Here is a 19,530-nt window from a genome sequence, read left to right as displayed (position 1 = left end):
CATAACAAGGAATTAATGAAACAACTGGAACAGTAACTGAATGAATAATTAGCACATAACATGAATTTTGATTGTTTTTACATCTGTAGCGCTGCAATGCATACTTGGAGGCATGTGTTGCCTATTGACCTAAATAAATTAACAAATAAGCCGCACTGGACTATAAGCTGCAGGATTCGAAATGATGGAAAAAAGTTCTGTCTTATAGTCCGAAATTACGGTACTTGAAGTGTTATAATGGAGTGAATGAAATAGGACACCATCACATTTTGATGCAGACAGATTCCTTTATTTGACAGAGTGATGCTCTTTGACATCGCAAATTTGCTGTCAACAATAACTAACCATTGCAGAAGATGAGAAAAAAAAAAGAGATGATAGTAGACCAAGTCATGAAATTACACCGCAAAAGAATGATATGGTCTCTTTAAGTCTTCATGATTAGCAAATTCCACTGAAAACCGAGACGGAATGGTTAGAGGAATGATTAGTGTCAGTGAGTTGAAACATCAGTGATGCAAATATACGGGTTGCTATCTGAGCACGACGCAACCTCCCACTCTCCATCTGTAAGAAATAAATATGTGTATATAATAGCAGGATATCATTAGAAAAGATTAACTACTGACTTACCACTCTCAACCATAGTCACACAGTCACCAGCCGATGTATCAGGATCTGAGGCATCCCAGTTTATAAAGTCAAAATCTGTGCCATCCATCCATAAGAAGGTTTGATTCTAGAAGACATTTAAATTTTCACTAGAAATGACAATTTCTGGAGGAATTTGCCAAGTAGATTTTTGGTCACTTCCTATTCATTTTGGGGAATTTTCAAATCATTTCCTAGTTGACTCATTTTTCAGTGTCATTGTGCTAAGAGTGCGTCAAGTAATCAGGATCGTTCTCAGGCTCCTGCCGAGCTTGCGGATGAGCTGATCATTTGATTCAGGTGTGTTAAAGGAGCGAGACATGGAAAACAAGCTGGGTAGCGGCTTTTGAGGACCGGACTAGCAGACCCATGATCTAGAGTAGTGGTCTCCAAACTATTCCACATAGGGCCGCAAGGGGTGCAGAATTTCACTCCAACAAAACAAGACCACGCCTTTTCACCAATCTGGTGTTTTATAAGTGTAATCAGTTGATTGAAGTCTGGTGCTTCTTGTTTTAGTAGAAACCACATTGGCTCAAAGGTCTGTGCTGGTCTTACTCCACAGGAAAGCTCTGGCAAAGGGCGGTGGGACGGGCAGTTGGGCTGAATTTCCATGCTGCGTTCCCACTGCCCCAAGCCAAGATCTGCTATTTTAATGCATACATTGCACTACCCTCCCCTCACGATCCCATCACGGTGCTGGGTTATGGCTAACAGCTGGGAACCTGGCAGACAGTAATAGGGTGGTAGGTGGGACCCACACTATTTTTCTATATAGTTTAGTGTAGTTATAGAGTTTTTCTCCCGAGGCGTGGCCTACTCTCTGCCTGGGCTGCCGGCCGCGGGAGTGGGGGGAGGTCGGGGTTCCGGTCTCGCGTCGCCCCACTTCGGCTCCTCGGTGTTCTCCTGCCTCCGCCTTCCCTTCTCTTCTCTAACTGGGTATCCGTCCTGTGCGCTGCCGCGGATCGGTTGCTGGGTGGCGGTGTAGCGGCTGGATGTTGCCTGCTACGGCGGGGGACCCTGCCCTGGGCTTGGTGGGCCGCTGGGGGCCCCGTGGCGTGCCGTGTTGGCTGGGGGGCTGCGGCGGCGGCTAGTGGCCCGGGTGGGCAGACGGGGTTGGGACGGGTGTGGGGTTGGTGGTGCGTCTCCTCTTGCCATCCCTGAGGGCCGGTAGATGGGCACGCGGATGGCCCGGGGGACCACCCTGGATTCCGGGGGGGAGGGTCCTTTGCTGGGCTGCGGGAGGAAGGATGAGCTGCGCTGCCCCCCCCCCCCCTTCGGGCCCGCCCTCCCTCGCTGGCTGGGTGGGGGCCGTGGCCCTGTGTTGGCGCCCGTGTGCCGTCTCTGCTTGTCTGCGTGGCTGTTGCGTGCCCGGCGGGGCTCGCGTGCGGCTGGATGTGATTGGGTGCACTCGGGCGGGCGGGTCCCGGTGCCAGGATTGGCGATGGGGTGGCGTAAGGTTGGTCGCCAACAGGCTTACACTCACAACGGATTCACACGATTACTGGGTTCTAGATCACAGAGATGATTTGTGTACACTCTACCCCTTTCTATTACTTAGCTTATAGACTCCCCCACCTTCTTCCCCCTCTTTCCCTGGTCAACAAGCCCCCCCACATGGTGTCAACCGGAAATACATTTAGCTGACGATAGCACCAACGTATTAGTAGTTAGTGTAGTTATGCGTTCAATGTATTTCTTGTTGGTGTTTGTGTTTCTTCTCTTGAGTTTCTTTCTTCTGTTCCCCCATAACCCCTTCCTGTTCGCTGTTTTTTCATAATAAATGAGGTATGTTGAATGATCACAAAGGGAGTATGTCAGACTCTCAATGTGAAACATTAAAACTGTTCAGACTATCCGGGCACTTAGACTTCCATTCTCCGTGTCAAACAGCCGAACAGGACAGGTTAAAAAAAAATCTGTGCTTGATCGGTATGCTCAAGCACAGACCAGGACCCACAACGGCACTCGAGGACCGGTATGGAGACTCCTGATCTAGACTGTAGAACAGGTGTCAGGAATCTATGTCTCGTGTGTCATTTCTGCCTTTTTGGTGAGTGCATCTGCCTTTCCGCCAACCCGTAAATTTCAGTATAGTACCAGCTGGCTCGCTCGACTTGAACGACCCCCGGGGCCTTGCCACCGGAATCACAGAAAATGAAATAAAGGGGCGGATTGCAAATATAAAATTTAGATTAAAAGAAGAACTTAAAGATGCGTACCTTTCTAGATAACGTGAAGAGAACGGACAAATATGATTGCCTATAGAGAGTAGAGACACACGGATCGAAATAGCCATGGGGCGGGGTTATTAATTATTAAAGTAGAAAACTTTAAAGGAGAAAATGACCTATTATTAATTATTTTGCAATAATCCACACAATAAACCTGGTGCAAGAATTTTCACTATTTGAACACGGTTTAATAGGGTAACACTGTTTGTTTCCAACCACCAGATGTCCTCGGACTCCTCACCATACACCCAGGTCAAAAAGGAACAGCGTGCAGGGCTGTGCGGCGGCTTAGAGGCACACAGACTGCTTTTTTTTTTTTCAAAGGTGTTTTTGGTGTTCAAGTAAAGTACTCAGTGGCATGGTTTGAATCACAGTATTGAGTCAGAAGGTGCTGGTTGATGTTTTACCTCAATTGCATCATGGAGTCCAATCCAGAGAGCATTTTCCGAAGCCCTGCCCGCTCTAAACATTTCGTGAACAAATGCATTTTCCAGCGCGCTTTCAATGGAGACTAAGTTTCCTCCAAGAATATTGCAGACGGCCTGATATGAAAATGGAATAGTCAGACAGTTGATAAGATATTTTCAGCATGGTTAGCAAGTTTTGTTTTCCATACCTCTGCGTCTGCAAAAAGCCTCGGGTTTTCTTCGTAGATGTAACAGTGACAGTCCAAACGAGTCCAGCCTTTGGGACAGTTATTGTCTGCGAGGAAAACGAAACGTATTAGGTGTCAGTGCTGACAAAATGGTGGAGTGGAAAAAAGTATAAGGATGCAGTTTCAGACCTATCTTAGGTGGCTTTCGAATAGATGACTGTGAAGAAGAAAACAACATGGTTATTAATTAAATTTGGACAGCAGAACATTAACGTGGGGAATTTTATATTGAAAACCCTCTTAATGTTTTCGTTTTAACAAAATTTGTAAAATTTTCAATTAAAAAAAAAAAAAACTAGTGGCTCGCCATTGTTGATGTTGTCACATGGGCTCCCTGCCGTTCTTCCACAGTGTCTTTAACTACGTATGGTAGTGATTGAAATACACCACAAGGTGTCAATGGCGTGTTTTAAATTAATTAGAGCTCTAGCCAATGAGTGCGTTTTGTCCCTCTACTGACACCGTAGTTTCCGGGTTCATTGCACCTTACGTTCATTTGAGTGTTGGCTTCACAACGTACGAGACCGCTGATAGTTTGTAAATTGTGACTAAATATTGCCAACCAGTGTATTTCTTGAGCTAAACGAGAGCTAAACGAAATGTTTGAATAGAGTTTGACCAAAGTCTGTGTAAGTTTTTATGTAATGCGTAGGGCTGTCAAAATTATCGCGTTAACGGGCGTCAATTAATTTTTTTAATTAATCACGTTAAAATATTTGACGCAATTAACGCAGATGGCCCGCTCAGACAGATTTAAATGACAGTGCAGTGAAATGCTCACTTGTTGTGTCTATGGAGTTTTGCCGCCCTCTGCTGGCGCTTGGGTGCGACTGATTTTATGGGCTTCAGTTCCCATGAGCATTGTGTAAGTAATTATTGACATCAACAATGGCGGGCTACTAGTTTAATTTTTGATTGAAAATTTTACAAATTTTATTAAAACGAAAACAGTAAGAGGGGTTTTAATATAAAATTTCTATAACTTGTACTAACATTTTTCTTTTAAGAACTACAAGTCTTTCTATCCATGGATCGCTTTAACAGAATGTTAATAATGTTAATGCCATCTTGTTGATTTATTGTTATAATAAACAAATACAGTCCGTATGTACCGTATGTTGAATGTATATGTCCATCTTGTGCCTTATCTTGCCATTCCAACAATAATTTACAGAAAAATATGGCATATTTTATAGATGGTTTCAATTGCGATTAATTGCGATTAATTATGATTAATTAAGTTTTAAGCTGTAATTAACGCGATTGAAAATTTTAATCGTTTGACAGCCCTATAGCTATTTTGATTGGGAATGCCAGTTCAACTTCGCATTGTTTTTTAACTGTGTGAGGCCTCATTAATAGAGATTGAAGCGCTTTTCTTTTTGTGAACATTTTTTTTTTTTTGAGAGAGAGATAGGATTATTATTTTGTTGTGCTTGTGAAGCAGTTGCCGAAGCTTACGCCAATAAACGGCGCGGTCCAATGAACGCCTGTGTTTACTCGCCTTGCTCAACGTGCAAAAAACGGCGCCATTGTAATCTGTTTGAGGCAATGCATGAGCGGGTCATTCCGCGCCTGTGTTAAATGATTCAAATATTTTAACTAGGGCTGTCAAACGATTAAAATTTTTAATCGAGTTAATTACAGCTTAAAAATTAATTAATCGTAATTCATCACAATTAATCACAATTCAAACCATCTATAAAATATGCCATATTTTTCTGTAAATTATTGCTGGAATGGAAAGATAAGACACAAGATGGATATATACATTCAACATACGGTACATAGGGACTGTATTTGTTGATTATAACAATAAATCAGCAAGATGGCATTAGCATTATTAACATTCTGTTAAAGCGATCCATGGATAGAAAGACTTGTAGTTCTTAAAAGATACATGTTAGTACAAGTTAGAGAAATTTTATATTAAAACCCCTCTTAATGTTTTCGTTTTAATAAAATTTGTAAAATGTTCAATCAAAAAATAAACTAGTAGCACGCCATTGTTGATGTCAATAATTACTTACACAATGCTCCTGGGTGCTGAAGCCTATATAATCAGTCACACCCAAGCGCCAGCAGAGGGCGGCAAAACTCCGTAAAACACAATTAACATGTGGGCATTTCACTGTACTGTAATTTAAATCTGAGCGGGGCATGAGCGTTAATTGCGTCAAATATTTTAACGTGATTAATTTAAAAAAATTAATTACCGCCCGTTAATGCGATAATTTTGACAGCCCTAATTTTAACGTGATTAATTTAAAAAATTAATTACCGCCCGTTAACGCGATAATTTTGACAGCACTAATAAAGACACAAATCTACCTCCATAATTTCTATTCAGGTATTTTTTTTCCGTTTGGAAAAATGGGCCTTCGGAAGTGCGTGTTTTTGTCAAATTTTATTGGAACCGTATGCTTTTGGCATAAACTGTACATAATTTTTGCACCGATTTTCATTAAAAAAAAAGTCTAAACAATTTGAATTCGATACAAAAAAATTGCAGGTTGAGATATTTTTAAAATGTTTCACTCATTAGAAATCAATAAGGCTATTGGGGAAAAAACCGGCATGTCTTTGTCAAATTTTGGTGGAACTATACGTTTTCAGCAAAAACTGGAGCCAACTTTTTTTGCCTTGATTTCATTAAGGGTAGATTATGTGAATTGGATAGAAAATATAGGAAAATGTACATTATGAAGCTTTAAATGTTTTTGTCAAAGTTTGGTGGAAAAGCACGTCTGCAAAAACTGCACATAAATGTTGGGCGCCTTGAATTTTTATATTTGTAAATTTTGTGAATTGGATCAAAAAGAAGTCAGGTGAGATACATTTTGAAATTTGAAATGATCAATGTTTTTCCCATTCGAAAAGAACGTTGTTGTTTTTGCTTCAAAAACACGCATTTTGCCACAACAAAAGTTGAGGAACGGTGACAATCAGTCAAAGTGCGTGCACCGTGCGGCATACCGAAAAAGTGGACGCAAAAAAAAAAACTTATATGTGGAGACCTTTGCAAATCATCCCAGCAATAAACACACCAGTTCACCAAGGTGAATATGTTAGTTTAAGTCGGTGAGGGCGATTTTGACTTACGACTCCAGTCATCAGTGCACTGATTGTGCAGAGGAGGAAGAACAGGCCATGAGTGAACGCCATCTGTGAAACAAGAGCAAAAAACGTATTATTTCTGGCAATAAACAATCTCACCGTGTCATACAACAATGTAATACATGCTGAAATTTCAAAAGAAGGATGTTACCTTTGCACCTATGATGCTTGATGCTGAGCACGATGGCGATGGTACCTTTTATATACGTTGGGCTATCATCTTAGGAATGGACACATGACAGGCTAAACCTGTTTCCAGAAAAAGTATGATAATTAGTCTGTCTGTAACCCAGCGGCAAAGTCATAATTAAGCATTTCTATAGGTTCCGAGCGGGGGCGCTAACCTGTTTGTTCCCTTTGTGGGTTGGGACTAGGCACGCAACGGTAGATACTTATATGAGAGCTTTCCTTTTTAAGTGTTTCACCGATACTGATATATAAATCTCACTAAAATGACATAATAGAATAGAGTAAAATAAAAAGGCTTTATTGTCATAATACAGAGTACAATTAGATTTAAAGCTTCGCCATAATGTGCACCACATTAAAAAGAAGCAGAAGTACAATAAGGCTAATATAAAATAATAGGCTACAGTGTACACAGATTGGGGATTAAGTGAATAGCCGCAAGTGGTGAGGTAATATAACAATGCGGATATGACAATTTACAGTACTAAGACTTGGAGGCAGATCGCTGACTTGATCTGATAGTGTAAATGACAGTGTCTGCTTCAGATATTGTCAGGTGCAATGGAAGTCACTCGCAGCAGGGGGTGCTGAGGATCTTTCTTAGTTTTGCCTGATAAACAGCCGTTTCAGTCTAAATTTGTCATACTCGCAGTTGTTCTCCATACTAGGCGTGCACAGTGGCACAATAAACGTGGGCAAATGGAGCCACTTAACTATCATACCTGTTAAGTTTCACGATTTGGTCGGGAGACTCCCGATTTTGACCCCAATGCTCACGCCTCACGATTAGAAAGCCAAATCTCCCGATTTTCCCAAAATGTCAAATTTTTTTTTTTAACGTTTTTGTTTGTCACCGTTTTGTAACGATACCATTCGGCCCGATTCGGAAAGTGACCAACAACGAATAGTCTGCCCGTCTCCGACTTCCCTGCCCTCCCTCCCCTTCAGAGCTGGAAAAGCCCAACCAAACATCTGACAGGGAGGGAAGAGGCGAAGCACCACCGACTTCCCAAGATGCTGGCACTAATAAACCGGCTTTTAGACTGGTTCAAGTCTTTATTTTGGAAGGAAGAGATGGAGCTGACCCTGGTCGGCCTCCAGTATTCGGGAAAAACGACGTTCGTCAACGTAATTGCCGTAAGTCTTACCTGCCAGCGATAGCTAACCAGCCTAATGCTAATAGCATTAGAGCTAATGATGGGAGAACGATGACGAGGAAGAAGTCGCTGCTTTACTCTGTGTTTTCGTGGATCAAACATAATGGAATATTAAACCACTGCGGTCCTACCCCCACAATATATGAATTTAAGTGAGAAAGCGTATCGTTACATATTTGAAGTTTAATCATTTAGATTCGCTATTATGCTAAAGCTAAAGTGTATACTATACACTTTATTACATTATATCATTATTACTGTGCTGAAAGAAAAAATATAAAGTTTCAATTCTAGGTTACAATTCAATTAAAAAACTGCCATGACAAAGATACTTTTAAAAACAAATATGATTAATTTTCTAAATGATGTAATTAATGTTTTTAATCTTGCTGATTTAGTCTGACGAAACCCTAATTGGAGTGATGGTTGATGAGATGAAGAGGCTGCTGAGGAAGCTGATGTCCAAATTTGTGCAAATGGATGTGATCAGGAAAGCTGAGGATATCCTAGATGTTGATTACAGGAACAAGGAGAACTGGCATGACACAGGCAACATAGCAGTATCACATGATGCCAGACAATACATGGAGCAAGTTGAAGACTACAGTATCTCTGATGCCACCAAAAAGAGGTTCTTTGACAGTGTAGTTAATTTTTACACAAGTGTTGTGACCAAAATGAACTTGAAAAAAAATGGTTGCATTTTGTCTTAGCGATTGTCGCGCGCGCGCGCGTCATCGGGGTTGGCAAACAGAAATCTCCCTATTTGCAATTTCTACAACTTAACAGGTATGAACTATTTGCTCCCCAAAACGTATTATTACATTCTATTTTTAATTGTTTCAGTCGGAGGTTGCGCTAGACTTTTTTGTTGTCTGTCATTTGACTGACAGGGTCATAAAAATCCGGTCATAATCTATTTTTACCTGTCACTTACATTTTTAAAATGATAATAATGACATATTCAAGAATATTTAGTTTTCATTCATCTTTAATTAATATTCTGTCCAAACAACAGAGAATCCACACCGCGCCATCACACATAAAGCAGCTGTGCGTTATTAGCGCCTAGCTTGCCTTGAACACGGCTTTTTAGGAAGGGTCGCACTTGACAACAGTCATTTAAAAAAGGGGTTTGAGGACAAGCCTGAGAATGATCGGTTTTATCTCTGCTCCATATAAGCAATATTTCAACATTGCTTACACGGCCGAGAGTCGGGGCAAACTGCTCGTATGTTTGTGTGACATGCACGAACAGTGCGTGCATGCTATCGATCCATATACTTTGAATATAAGCCTATACAGGGATTATTTATGCCTGTTATTTGTGTCCTCTTTTTAATAAGCAAAATATGATATCCCTGGAATGACGGACGACAGCCAGCATGTGTGATTGTATGGTCATTTGTTTTGATGCTTCTACAGGCATATATAATCCCCGTTTAGGCTTATATTCAAAGTATACAGATCAATAGCATGCACGCACTGTTCGTGCATGTCACGCACACATACGGGCAGTTTGCCCCGACTCTCGGCCGTGTAAGCAATGTTGAAATATTGCTTATATGGAGCAGATAGAAAACCGATCATTCTCAGACTTATCCTCAAACTTTTAAAAAAATTCTTATGACTGTTGTCAAGTCCGACCCTTCCTAAACAACTCAGATTTTTCTCTATAGAGTGATTGGAACAGATCCTTCTTTGTCACAAAAAAACAATCATGAAGTTTGGTTCTTTTGACTTTATGTGTGAACAGAAAAAAGTGATCAAATCTGCTGGGTTAAAAATGTACATACAGCAGCGCTAATATTTGGTAACACGTCCCTTGGCCATTTTCACTTCAATTAGGCGCTTTTGGAAGCCATCCACAAGTTTCTGGTTGAATCTTTGACCACTCCTCTTGACAGAATTGGTGCAGTTCAGTTAAATTTGATGGCTTTCTGACATGGACTTGTTTCTTCAGCATTTTCCACAAGTTCTCAATGGGGTTTAAGTCAGGACTTTGGGAAGGCCATTTGAAAACCTTAATTCTAGCCTGATTTAGCCATTCCATTACCACTTTTCATGTGTGTTTGGGGTCATTGTCCTGTTGGAACACCCAACTGCGCCCAAAACCCAATCTTCGGGCTGATGACGTTAGGTTATCTTGAAGAATTTGAAGGTACTCCTAAAGCACCAGTTCCATTGGTAACAAAACAGCCCCACAGCATAATACTACCACCACCGTGCTTGACGGTAGGCATGGTGTACTTGGGGTTAAAGGCCTCACCTTTTCTCTTACAAACATATTGCTGGGCATTGTGGCCAAACAGTTCGATTTTTATTTCGTCTGACCACAGAACTTTCCTCCAGAAGGTCTTATCTTTGCCCATGTGATCAGCAGCAAACTTCAGTCAAGCCTTAAGGTGCCGCTTTTGAAGCAAGGGCTTCCTTCTTGCACGGCAGCCTCTCAGTCCATAGAGATGCAAAACACGCTTGACTGTGGACACTGACACCTGTGTTCCAGCAGCTTCTAATTCTTGGCAGATCTGCTTTTTGGCGATTCTCGGTTGAATCTTCACTCTCCTGACCAATTTTTCTCTCAGCAGCAGGTGATAGCTTGTGTTTTCTTCCTGATTGTGACAGTGACAAAACAGTGCCATGCACTTTATACTTACAAACAATTGTTTGCACTGTTGCTCTTGGGACCTGCAGCTGCTTTGAAATGGTTCCAAGTGACTTTCCTGACTTGTTCAAGTCAATGATTGTCCAAATCAATAATCTCTCACAAGAAATTGCTAATTCGTGTTGCTGTATGTATATTTTTGACCCAGCAGATTTGATCACTTTTTATGTTAACCCATAATAAAGTCATAAAAGAACCAAACTTCATGAATGTTTTTTGTGACAAAGAAGTATCTGTTCCAATCACTCTATCGGAGAAAAATCAGAGTTGTAGAAATAACTGGAAACTCAAGAGAGCCATGACATTATGTTCTTTACAAGTGTATGTAAACTTTTGGCCACAACTGTAGGTGATGATCAGCGGCACCTGATCCTATGCTCAGCTATCTGTGCAACCAATTTTTTGGAAGTAATGCTACTCTTAATTGAGTAGAATTTTGGGCTATTCACGTCACCTCTGCTCATCACGTCATACAACAATACAATTCATGCTGAAAAATCCCTTGAAGGGTAAGATTTTACCTTTGCAGCTGTGATGCTCAATACGAGAGACGGCAATGATACTTTTTATATGCTGCCACTTGGAGGATTGCCAATGTGAAGTGTCATGTCAATCATGTAATCAAACCGGATTGGAGAATATTTAATTGTTGAACCGAGCAACCTCAAATTAAATTACTGGTATATGCCAAATGTCAGTCTTTGTCAAACAGGTTTTTTGACAAAGCAGTCAATATGCCAGGTATTTTCACTCACCTATCTCATTATTAATCACCGTTTGTAACTCTAAAACGTTACAGGTCAGGACTGAGGATGATAGATTGCACACAGAGCCTAGTCTCAGTGCTGAGGTTAGGGTTAGGGCCTGTATAGTAGCATAAAATGGCGTGGGCACTCCTTTAATTTCCAAGCTGTTCCTTTATAAATAATTATGGGGCAGCACTTTCAGTTAAATTGTTTATGGAATTTTATTGTCATCATCATCGGTATCATTGACATTCATTGACAATTACAAAATGTGATATGATTTGCCCAAAGGAACCGAAGAAGACAACAAAGGCGGACGAGATGAAGCATATGCTTATCAGTTTCCCGTCCCCCATACAACTAAAGACGCACATTCAGGCATGGAACAAACATCAAAACTGTAAAATAACACAGTCAACAATCTGGGATTTGTAACTAAGGCTACGTCCATAGTACAGGTCTTAATGCACGAATCCGATTTTTTTGTCATATCTGTTTTTTTGGCGTGCCCGTTCAGACTGCCTTTGTCCATTGAGACCATTCAAGTATAACGCATGCACACTAATTCGCAGTCCGACACGCGCTGAGCAAGACAACCCGCATGCGCAGAAGCATCAAAACAAATGACACACGTCATCCGTCATTCCAGGGATATCATATTTTGCTTTTCAAAAGGAGGACACAAATAACAGACATAAATAATCCCCGTTTAGGCTTATATTCAAAGTTTACATGGATTGATGGCATGCACGCACGGTCCGTGCACGTCAAACACACATACGGGCAGTTTGCCCCGACCTCGGCCGTGTAGGCAATGTTGAAATATTGCTCACTTGGAGCAGAGAGAAAACTGAGCATTCTCAGGCTTATCCTCAACCCATTTTTAATTTTTATGACTGTTGTCAAGCCCAGCCCTTCCCCAAAAGCCGTGTTCACTGCAAGCTAGGCGCTAATAACGCACAGCGGCACCGCTACGGTAAGCGTCTCTCTCGCTATTCAATGACGTAATTGCTGCATGAAATCCGATTTGGGAGAGTGGACAGTGCAGACCGCCGCGACAGTCTGGAAAAATGTGGCCCAGATCGGATTTGAACCACAAACGAAAGTGACCCAGATCGGATTTGAAATGATCCAGTTCTATGCGACTTGTCCTGTTCAGACCGTCAAGTTAATGCCTCACTCGAGTCGGAAAAACACGAAAAAATCGGATTCGTGCATTAAGACCTGTAGTATGAACGTAGCCTAAGCGTCCATTCAAACAGCTCGATTCATTTTAGGCCGTACAAGGTTATGACTTTGTCATGTCCCTGACATTTTTGCATCTGTTTGCTGTGGAACATTTTGTCGTGGCTATGTGTGTGACGTGTTATCACAGCTGGTGTGAGTAGCGACTCAAAATGCTTTTCTTATAAGTCTCTTAGGATACATTGCTGAGGTGTACATGGTGGCAACAATTGGCGCACACAAGGTCACTGTAACAGTTTCATGAATGTATGAGAAAATCAAACAACATGTTGTACATATTTTATCCCAAGATTAATGTCTCCACAACGAAAACATTCTTATTATTCGTTTTATACAGTATCTTTTCCATATACTCAGTAAACTAGACATTTGAATCAGGAGCTCGGTAGAATCAGCAGATACTTATGTTTTTACAATTGGGGATTAGGAGTTCAATTGCAATACATTCCAGGAGATTTTCAATCATAATTGCAACCCCCCCCCCCCCCCCCCCACCCCCTAGATGCCCAATACTTTTGTGTCATGTTATATCCGTGCAAATTAAAGTCAGAGCCTTTGTTGCCTTTAGTAGATAATTCTTAATGTGTTCAAGATTCTTGTAACTCCTGCCGTTGATAAGTTTCAGCTTACCGTCCACATCCACGAGTTGTTATACTGGTTGGCTGTGTAGTATTTACAGTTATCCAGCTATTGTAGTCAATTGGTCAAGACTCGTAATAGCTTTAATCTTCATATCTTGCGTCTTGACAAGGATCCTGCAATCAGAGACCCAGGTGTTGGCTATTTTCCCAGCTTTCTTGAGTTGACGTGCTTTTCTTGCAATTTCGGCATTTCGGCGAGTCAAGTTGTCATTCAAAAAAAATATTCGACCCTTTCAGGTGGCGGCGCTGGTTAAGCAGGGCAGTCTTGGTCTTGTGGTCTGCCAGCTTCATGAGCACCGTCGCCGGTCCTCTCCCCCCAGATGGGAGCAGAAGGCAGCGACGGATGTCCAGCGGTTCCATGTTTATTCCATACTCTTTCAGCTTAGCAATTACCAGTTGCACCACTGTGTCCCCTGGGCCAGGCGTCAGTTGTAACCCAGAAATGATGAGCTCATTTGCGCGTCAGCACTGGTCGAGATCGTCAGGCAAAATTTCCAGCTTCTTGATGCGAACATCTCCCTCCTCGACCGCCTGCTTGAGTTTCTCGTTTTCAGCGCGAATTAAATGGAGCTCTCTGATGATTTCTTGATTCTGGTTTTGAATCAAGCCAGTCAAGGAGACCTCCAACTTCTATATGGAGGATTTTATTTCATCCAAGTCTCCAGGTTTCAAATTCTTTGGAGCCATACTGGGAGTCGAGCTTGCTGGCCCTGAGCGCTTATCGGTTAAGATAAGAGAGTGCTTCAGAGTGCGTCTGTACGTGGCGAAGGCTGAGCATTATGATGTAAATGATGATGTAAATAAATGTAATAAATCGTAGACTAACAGTCTGATAGTTGGTCGATGTTCCGAAAATGTGTGGGGGAAATTATTTAAAGAAAAGCAGGTCCAGAAATGTGGGCACCTTCAATGAAAATGGACATCAATCACCTTTTGAAAAAAATAACAGCATCTTAACACTTTCTACAGCTTCCACTGAGGGTGTGGATTGTGGGTTGAAGGTATTTTAGATCAATTTTCTTTCCAGAACATCTCCAGTTTAGATTGCCCAGTCGATTGCAACGCTAGTGTGGGTAGCATGCGGCACCCACCCACAAAAAAAAAAAAAAAAAATTAATGTACATAGTTAATTATTTGGGGGGATGTTGTGTTGTGTTAGCAACATACTGTATAAGGTTATGCACCCCCCCCCCCCCCAAAGCAGTTTCTTGCTCACGTTTTTCTAGTTCTTTAGTAACAGTTTAAAGTTAACAGAAGAAAACACAAACAAAAGGGCACTTCCCTCTAGGCAGCTTCCTACTCGCGTTTTGCAGGTTAGCAAGTTCACACAGTTTATTGTTACGCTAACTCAGGTTGGACTTTCAGTAGCAAAGTTAGTGGTGTGTTTCCCACTTCCACAACATTGGCGTCTTTTTAAATTATTTGCAGTGGCTGCTGCTGGCCGAAAAACAAACTTCTTACATCCCTCCTCTTCCGAGGAGGCGGCATGTTGTCGGCATGTATTTCTGTCGGGGCTGTGTGAGTGTGCGTGTGTGTGTCGGGTGGGTCAAGTCATCAGCCAATGAAATATGCGTTTTAGAGGGAAGAAATGGTACATTCAGCAAGTGAAAAGTGCTAAATGTAAGTTTGAACATGATGAAAATGTTTCACTTAATAATAGTAGGGTCAATTCTATCCGTACAATATATGGGAATACAATCTAAATGACCTACAGTGGCATGAAAAAGTATCTGAACCTTTTGGAATTCCTCACATTTCTGCATAAAATCACCATCAAATGTGATCTGATCATTGTCAAAATCCCACAGATGAAAAAAGTGTCTGCTTTAACTAAAACCACCCAAACGTTTAGAGGTTTTCATATTTTAATGAAGATAGTGTGCAAACAATGACAGGGGGGGTGCAGTAAGTGAACCATCACATTTAATATTTTGTGCCCCTCCCCTTTGGCAGCTATAATTTCAACCAAACACTTCCTGTAGCTGCAGATCAGTCTGGCACATCGATCAGGACTAATCTTGGCCCATTCTTCTCTACAAAACTGCTGTAGTTCAGTCAGATTCCTGGGATGTTTGTCATGAATCACTATCTTTAGGTCATGCCACAGCATCTCAATGGGGTTCAAGTCTGGACTTTGACTTGGCCACTCAACAACGTGTATTTTGTTCTTCTGAAACCATTCTAAGTTTGTTTACTTCTGTGTTTTGGATCATTGTCTTGTTGCGGCATCCATCCTCTATTTAGCTTCGACTGTGTGAGAGACGGCCTCAGGATTTCCCGCAAAACATCCTGATAAACTGTTGAATTCATTCTTCCATTAATGATTGCAAGTTTTCCAGGCCCTGAGGCAGCAAAACAGCCCCAAATCATTGTGCTCTAGGGTTCCCTTTTTACCTCATTGAGTATTCTGAACTCTTGGCGTCATCTTTGGTGGAAGGCCACTCCTTGGGAGAAAAGCAACAATGCCAAACTCTCTCCATTTGTAGACACCTTCTCTGACTGTCGATTGATGAACATCCAGACTTTTAGAGACGGTTTTGTATCCTTTCCCAGCTTTAGACAAATCAACAATCCTTGATCACAGGTCTTCAGACAGCTCTTTTGACCAAGCCGTAATGCACATCAGCCAATGCTTCTCATCAAGACAATTGTTACCAGGTGTATGTTTTATAGTGGGCAGGGCAGCTTTCAACCACTCATCAGTGATTGGGCACACACCTGACTTAAATTGTTTAGTAAAAATTGGTTTCAGTTACTCTTTAAGTCTCCTTAGGCAGAGGGTTCACTTACTTATTTTTCCCGCTTCTGTCATTGTTTGCATGCTATCCTCATTAAAATATGAACACCTATAAATGTTTGGGTGGTTTTAGTTAAAGCAGACACTGTTTTTTCATCTATGTGATTTTGACAGTGATCATATCACATTTGATGATGATTTTATGCAGAAATGTGAGAAACTCCAAAAGGGTCAGATACTTTTCATGCCACTGTACATATTTATTCACCCATTTTTTGAGAGACATCCTGTATGTATGTATGTACATATTCGGGTGTCCACTTCCGTAAGGTCAAAATTGAGGACATATTTTTAAATTAAAAAAAATCAGACTTATGGTGTATTTTCATCAACAACAAATTTTTGCACGGTTTATAGATCATAGTGGTGTAACTAAATAGTAAAAAAATAAAAAATAAAATAAAAATTAACTAAGATAGCAAAAAAATACCAATTAAAGGTCAAACTTTTTTTGACAATTAATTTATTTTACTGGACCGTGTTTTTAAATTGCAACGTGCCCAAGAACAAATCTTATTTTGAAATGGTGTTCTGCCAAAATATCCTACATGGCGAAACATTTACTAATGTCCAGTGTGCAGTTAAAAGCAGCTAGTACTTATTATTTTTGGTTTTTTTAGTCTTTTTGTTTTACCTTTCCATTGCCTCAAAATACTTTTGCCATGTGTTTTCCTCTGTTAGCTTTTAAGCATTGTGTTTTCTTGTGGTAGCTTTAAAGCAGAGTGTTTATCTGTTGACCACATTAGTCACATACAGTGGGGAGAACAAGTATTTGATACACGGCCTATTTTGCTGGTTTTCCCACTTGCAAGCCATGTAGAGGTCTGTAATTTGTATCATAAATTCTCTTCAACTGTGAGGGACGGAATCTAATACAAAAATCCAGAAAATCACATTGTATAATTTTTAAATAATAAATTTGTATTTAACTGCATGAAATAAGTATTTGATACATTAACAACTAGTAAATATTTCTGCTCTAAGTTCTTTTTTAAAAACCCCTCCTGTTCTCCACTCATTACCGGAAGTAACTGCAACTGTTTGAACTTGTTACCTGTATAAAAGACACCTGTTCACATGCTCAAACAAACAAACTCCAACCTCTCCACAATGGCCAAGACCAAAGAGCTGTGTAAGGACATCAGGGATAAAATTATAGATCTGCACAAGGCTGGGATGGGCTACAGGAAAATAAGCAAGCAGCTTGGTGAGAAGGTAACAACTGTTGGAGCGATTATTAAAAAATGGAAGAAGTTCAAGTTGACGGTCAATCTGCCTCGTTCTGGGGCTCCATGCAAGATCTCACCTCGTGGGGCATCGCTGATCATGAGGAAGGTGAGGAATCAGCCTAGAACTACATGGCAGGACCTGGTCAATGACCTGAAGAGAGCTGGAACCACAGTCTCGAAGAAAACCATCGGAAACACATTACGCCGTCATGGATTAAAATCCTACAGCGCACGCAAGGTCCCGCTGCTGAAGCCACGTTTGAACTTTGCCACTGACCATCTGGGTGATCCAGAGGAGCAATGGGAGAAGGTCATGTGGTCGGATGACACCAAAATGGAATTTTAAAGTGCCTGTGACACGAAAAAGCATGTTTATTTCATAATACACGCGGTATTTTATGCCCCTGAATGATATGGGCCGCTTGGATGTGTGTGGAAGCGATCGCAATTTTTGTATAGTTTTTTTAAAATCCCGAGCCATGAAAATGAGTGACTTCCGGCTTCGGTCTCGCATTGAGGAGGAGGGCGCTGTGACGTGTACGGTAGAAGACATCCTCTTCACGCTACAGTGTACTTTTGTGTATGAGGACGAAGGATTCAGCTGATTTTGCGGATTAATACGTTTATTTTTCGCATCACGCCAGCCAAACGGCTGCAGAAAAATCATTCTGTATGAGGGAGAGGCGTATGCACCTTTTTGGAGTTTTTTTTTTTTTTAAACTTTGTTTATTGAAGCAATATAGTACAAGCAAATGAGGTAACAACATTCGAGCATTTTTTTTTCCCCCCATTGAACCTTAAAAAAAAAAAAACAAAAACAAAAAAAAAACAGAAAAAACCCTCACCCAACCAATACCCATAGCACATATCCTCAAAAAGCAATATATTGTTAATATAGTTATTTCCCTTTAAAGGGGAAAAGAGCACAGACCAAGAAACGGGAGAGAAAAAAAAAAAAAAAAAACATATAAATATATATACACCTTTATATTGGTGTAATTTTTCAGGCATAGTTCAAGAATCCACACAGAGATGGCAATTTGTGCTTCTGACATATGCAAAAAACGGGTTCCAAGCGTTCTCAAAGGACGCAACTGATCCACAGAGTGTCAGTCTTATCCTTTCCAATTTGAGAAAAAAAAACATCTCCTTGATCCAATATGATTGCGTAGGTGGAACTGAAGATTTCCACCTCAAAAGAATTAGCCTTCTGGCCAGCAAGGTTGCGAATGCTATGAGGTCCCCCTTCTGAGGAGGTAGACCATATGCAGAAGGAACCACACCAAACAAAGCAGTCAAGGCATTTGGAGCAATATCTATCTCTGTAATCTTTGATAGAGCAGTAAAAATATCAGACCAATATGAAGTTAAAGACGTACAAAACCAGAACATGTGTGCATAATCGGCTGAGGCCTGCTTACAGCGATCACACGTGGAGGAGACTGTATGAAATATTTTAGCTAGCTTAGCTTTGGTATAGTGAGCTCTGTGTAGAATCCTACACTGAGTGAAACTGTGTCTGGCGCAGATTGAAGATTTGTGTGTCCTACATAAAATTTTCCTCCAGACCTCTTCAGATATACTCATTCCCAAATTTGATTCCCAGACTGCCTTAAGGGCATTTACAGTACTATCTGAGCTGATTTTATAAATATTAGAATAAACCGTAGTTATTGCACCCTTTGACGATAATAAGGGTTTTAAAAAGATATCTAAGGCAGAGGCAGCAGGGAGTGTTGGGAAACTTGGCCAAATAGAGCGAGCATAACTGCGAATTTGGAGATACCTGAAAAAATGACAATTGGGCAATGAAAACTTTTCAGCTAGCTGTTGAAAGGAGGCAAAAGTTGAGTTCAGATATAAATCCTCAAATGTTTCTAAGCCCAGCCTAGACCATATTGTGAATGTGTTATCCAATAGAGAAGGGGGGAAGGCATGATTTAGTGAAATTGGAGCTCGGACAGAAGGCGCCTGTAAACCAAAGTATCTCTTAAATTGGTTCCAAATCCTAATACAAGATAATACCACAAAGTTTTTTGAATACGAGGATGTATGTGACATAAGCGGTGAAAACAATAAGGATTTCAATGTCACCGGTTTAACAGAGTTGGCTTCAGCAACTAGCCACAATGGGGTGGTATCAGTACTCTCACCATGGAGCCAGTATGACAAGTTCTTAATGTTTGCTGCCCAATAATAGAACA

At 40.9% G+C, this 19,530-nt stretch overlaps 1 protein-coding gene across 1 annotated transcript; it reads right to left on the bottom strand.

The window, feature by feature from the left end:
• Nucleotides 1-356: 356 nt before the first annotated feature.
• LOC130915731 (lithostathine-1-beta-like) lies at nucleotides 357-6,822 on the bottom strand. Its single transcript, XM_057835742.1, has 7 exons — nucleotides 6,809-6,822; nucleotides 6,643-6,705; nucleotides 3,670-3,697; nucleotides 3,502-3,587; nucleotides 3,293-3,427; nucleotides 634-739; nucleotides 357-567 (listed from the first exon to the last, which is right to left on the bottom strand). The coding sequence occupies exons 2-7, from the start codon at nucleotides 6,703-6,705 to the stop codon at nucleotides 494-496; spliced, it is 492 nt and encodes a 163-aa protein (XP_057691725.1). The 5' UTR covers nucleotides 6,809-6,822; the 3' UTR covers nucleotides 357-493.
• Between the last annotated feature and the right edge of the window lie 12,708 nt (nucleotides 6,823-19,530).

Source organism: Corythoichthys intestinalis, chromosome 5 (genome assembly GCF_030265065.1).
Source record: "Corythoichthys intestinalis isolate RoL2023-P3 chromosome 5, ASM3026506v1, whole genome shotgun sequence".
In the NCBI taxonomy this organism is placed as follows: domain Eukaryota; kingdom Metazoa; phylum Chordata; class Actinopteri; order Syngnathiformes; family Syngnathidae; genus Corythoichthys; species Corythoichthys intestinalis.
Note: the sequence above shows the minus strand (reverse complement) of the source record. Positions and strands in the feature narration are given on the sequence as shown.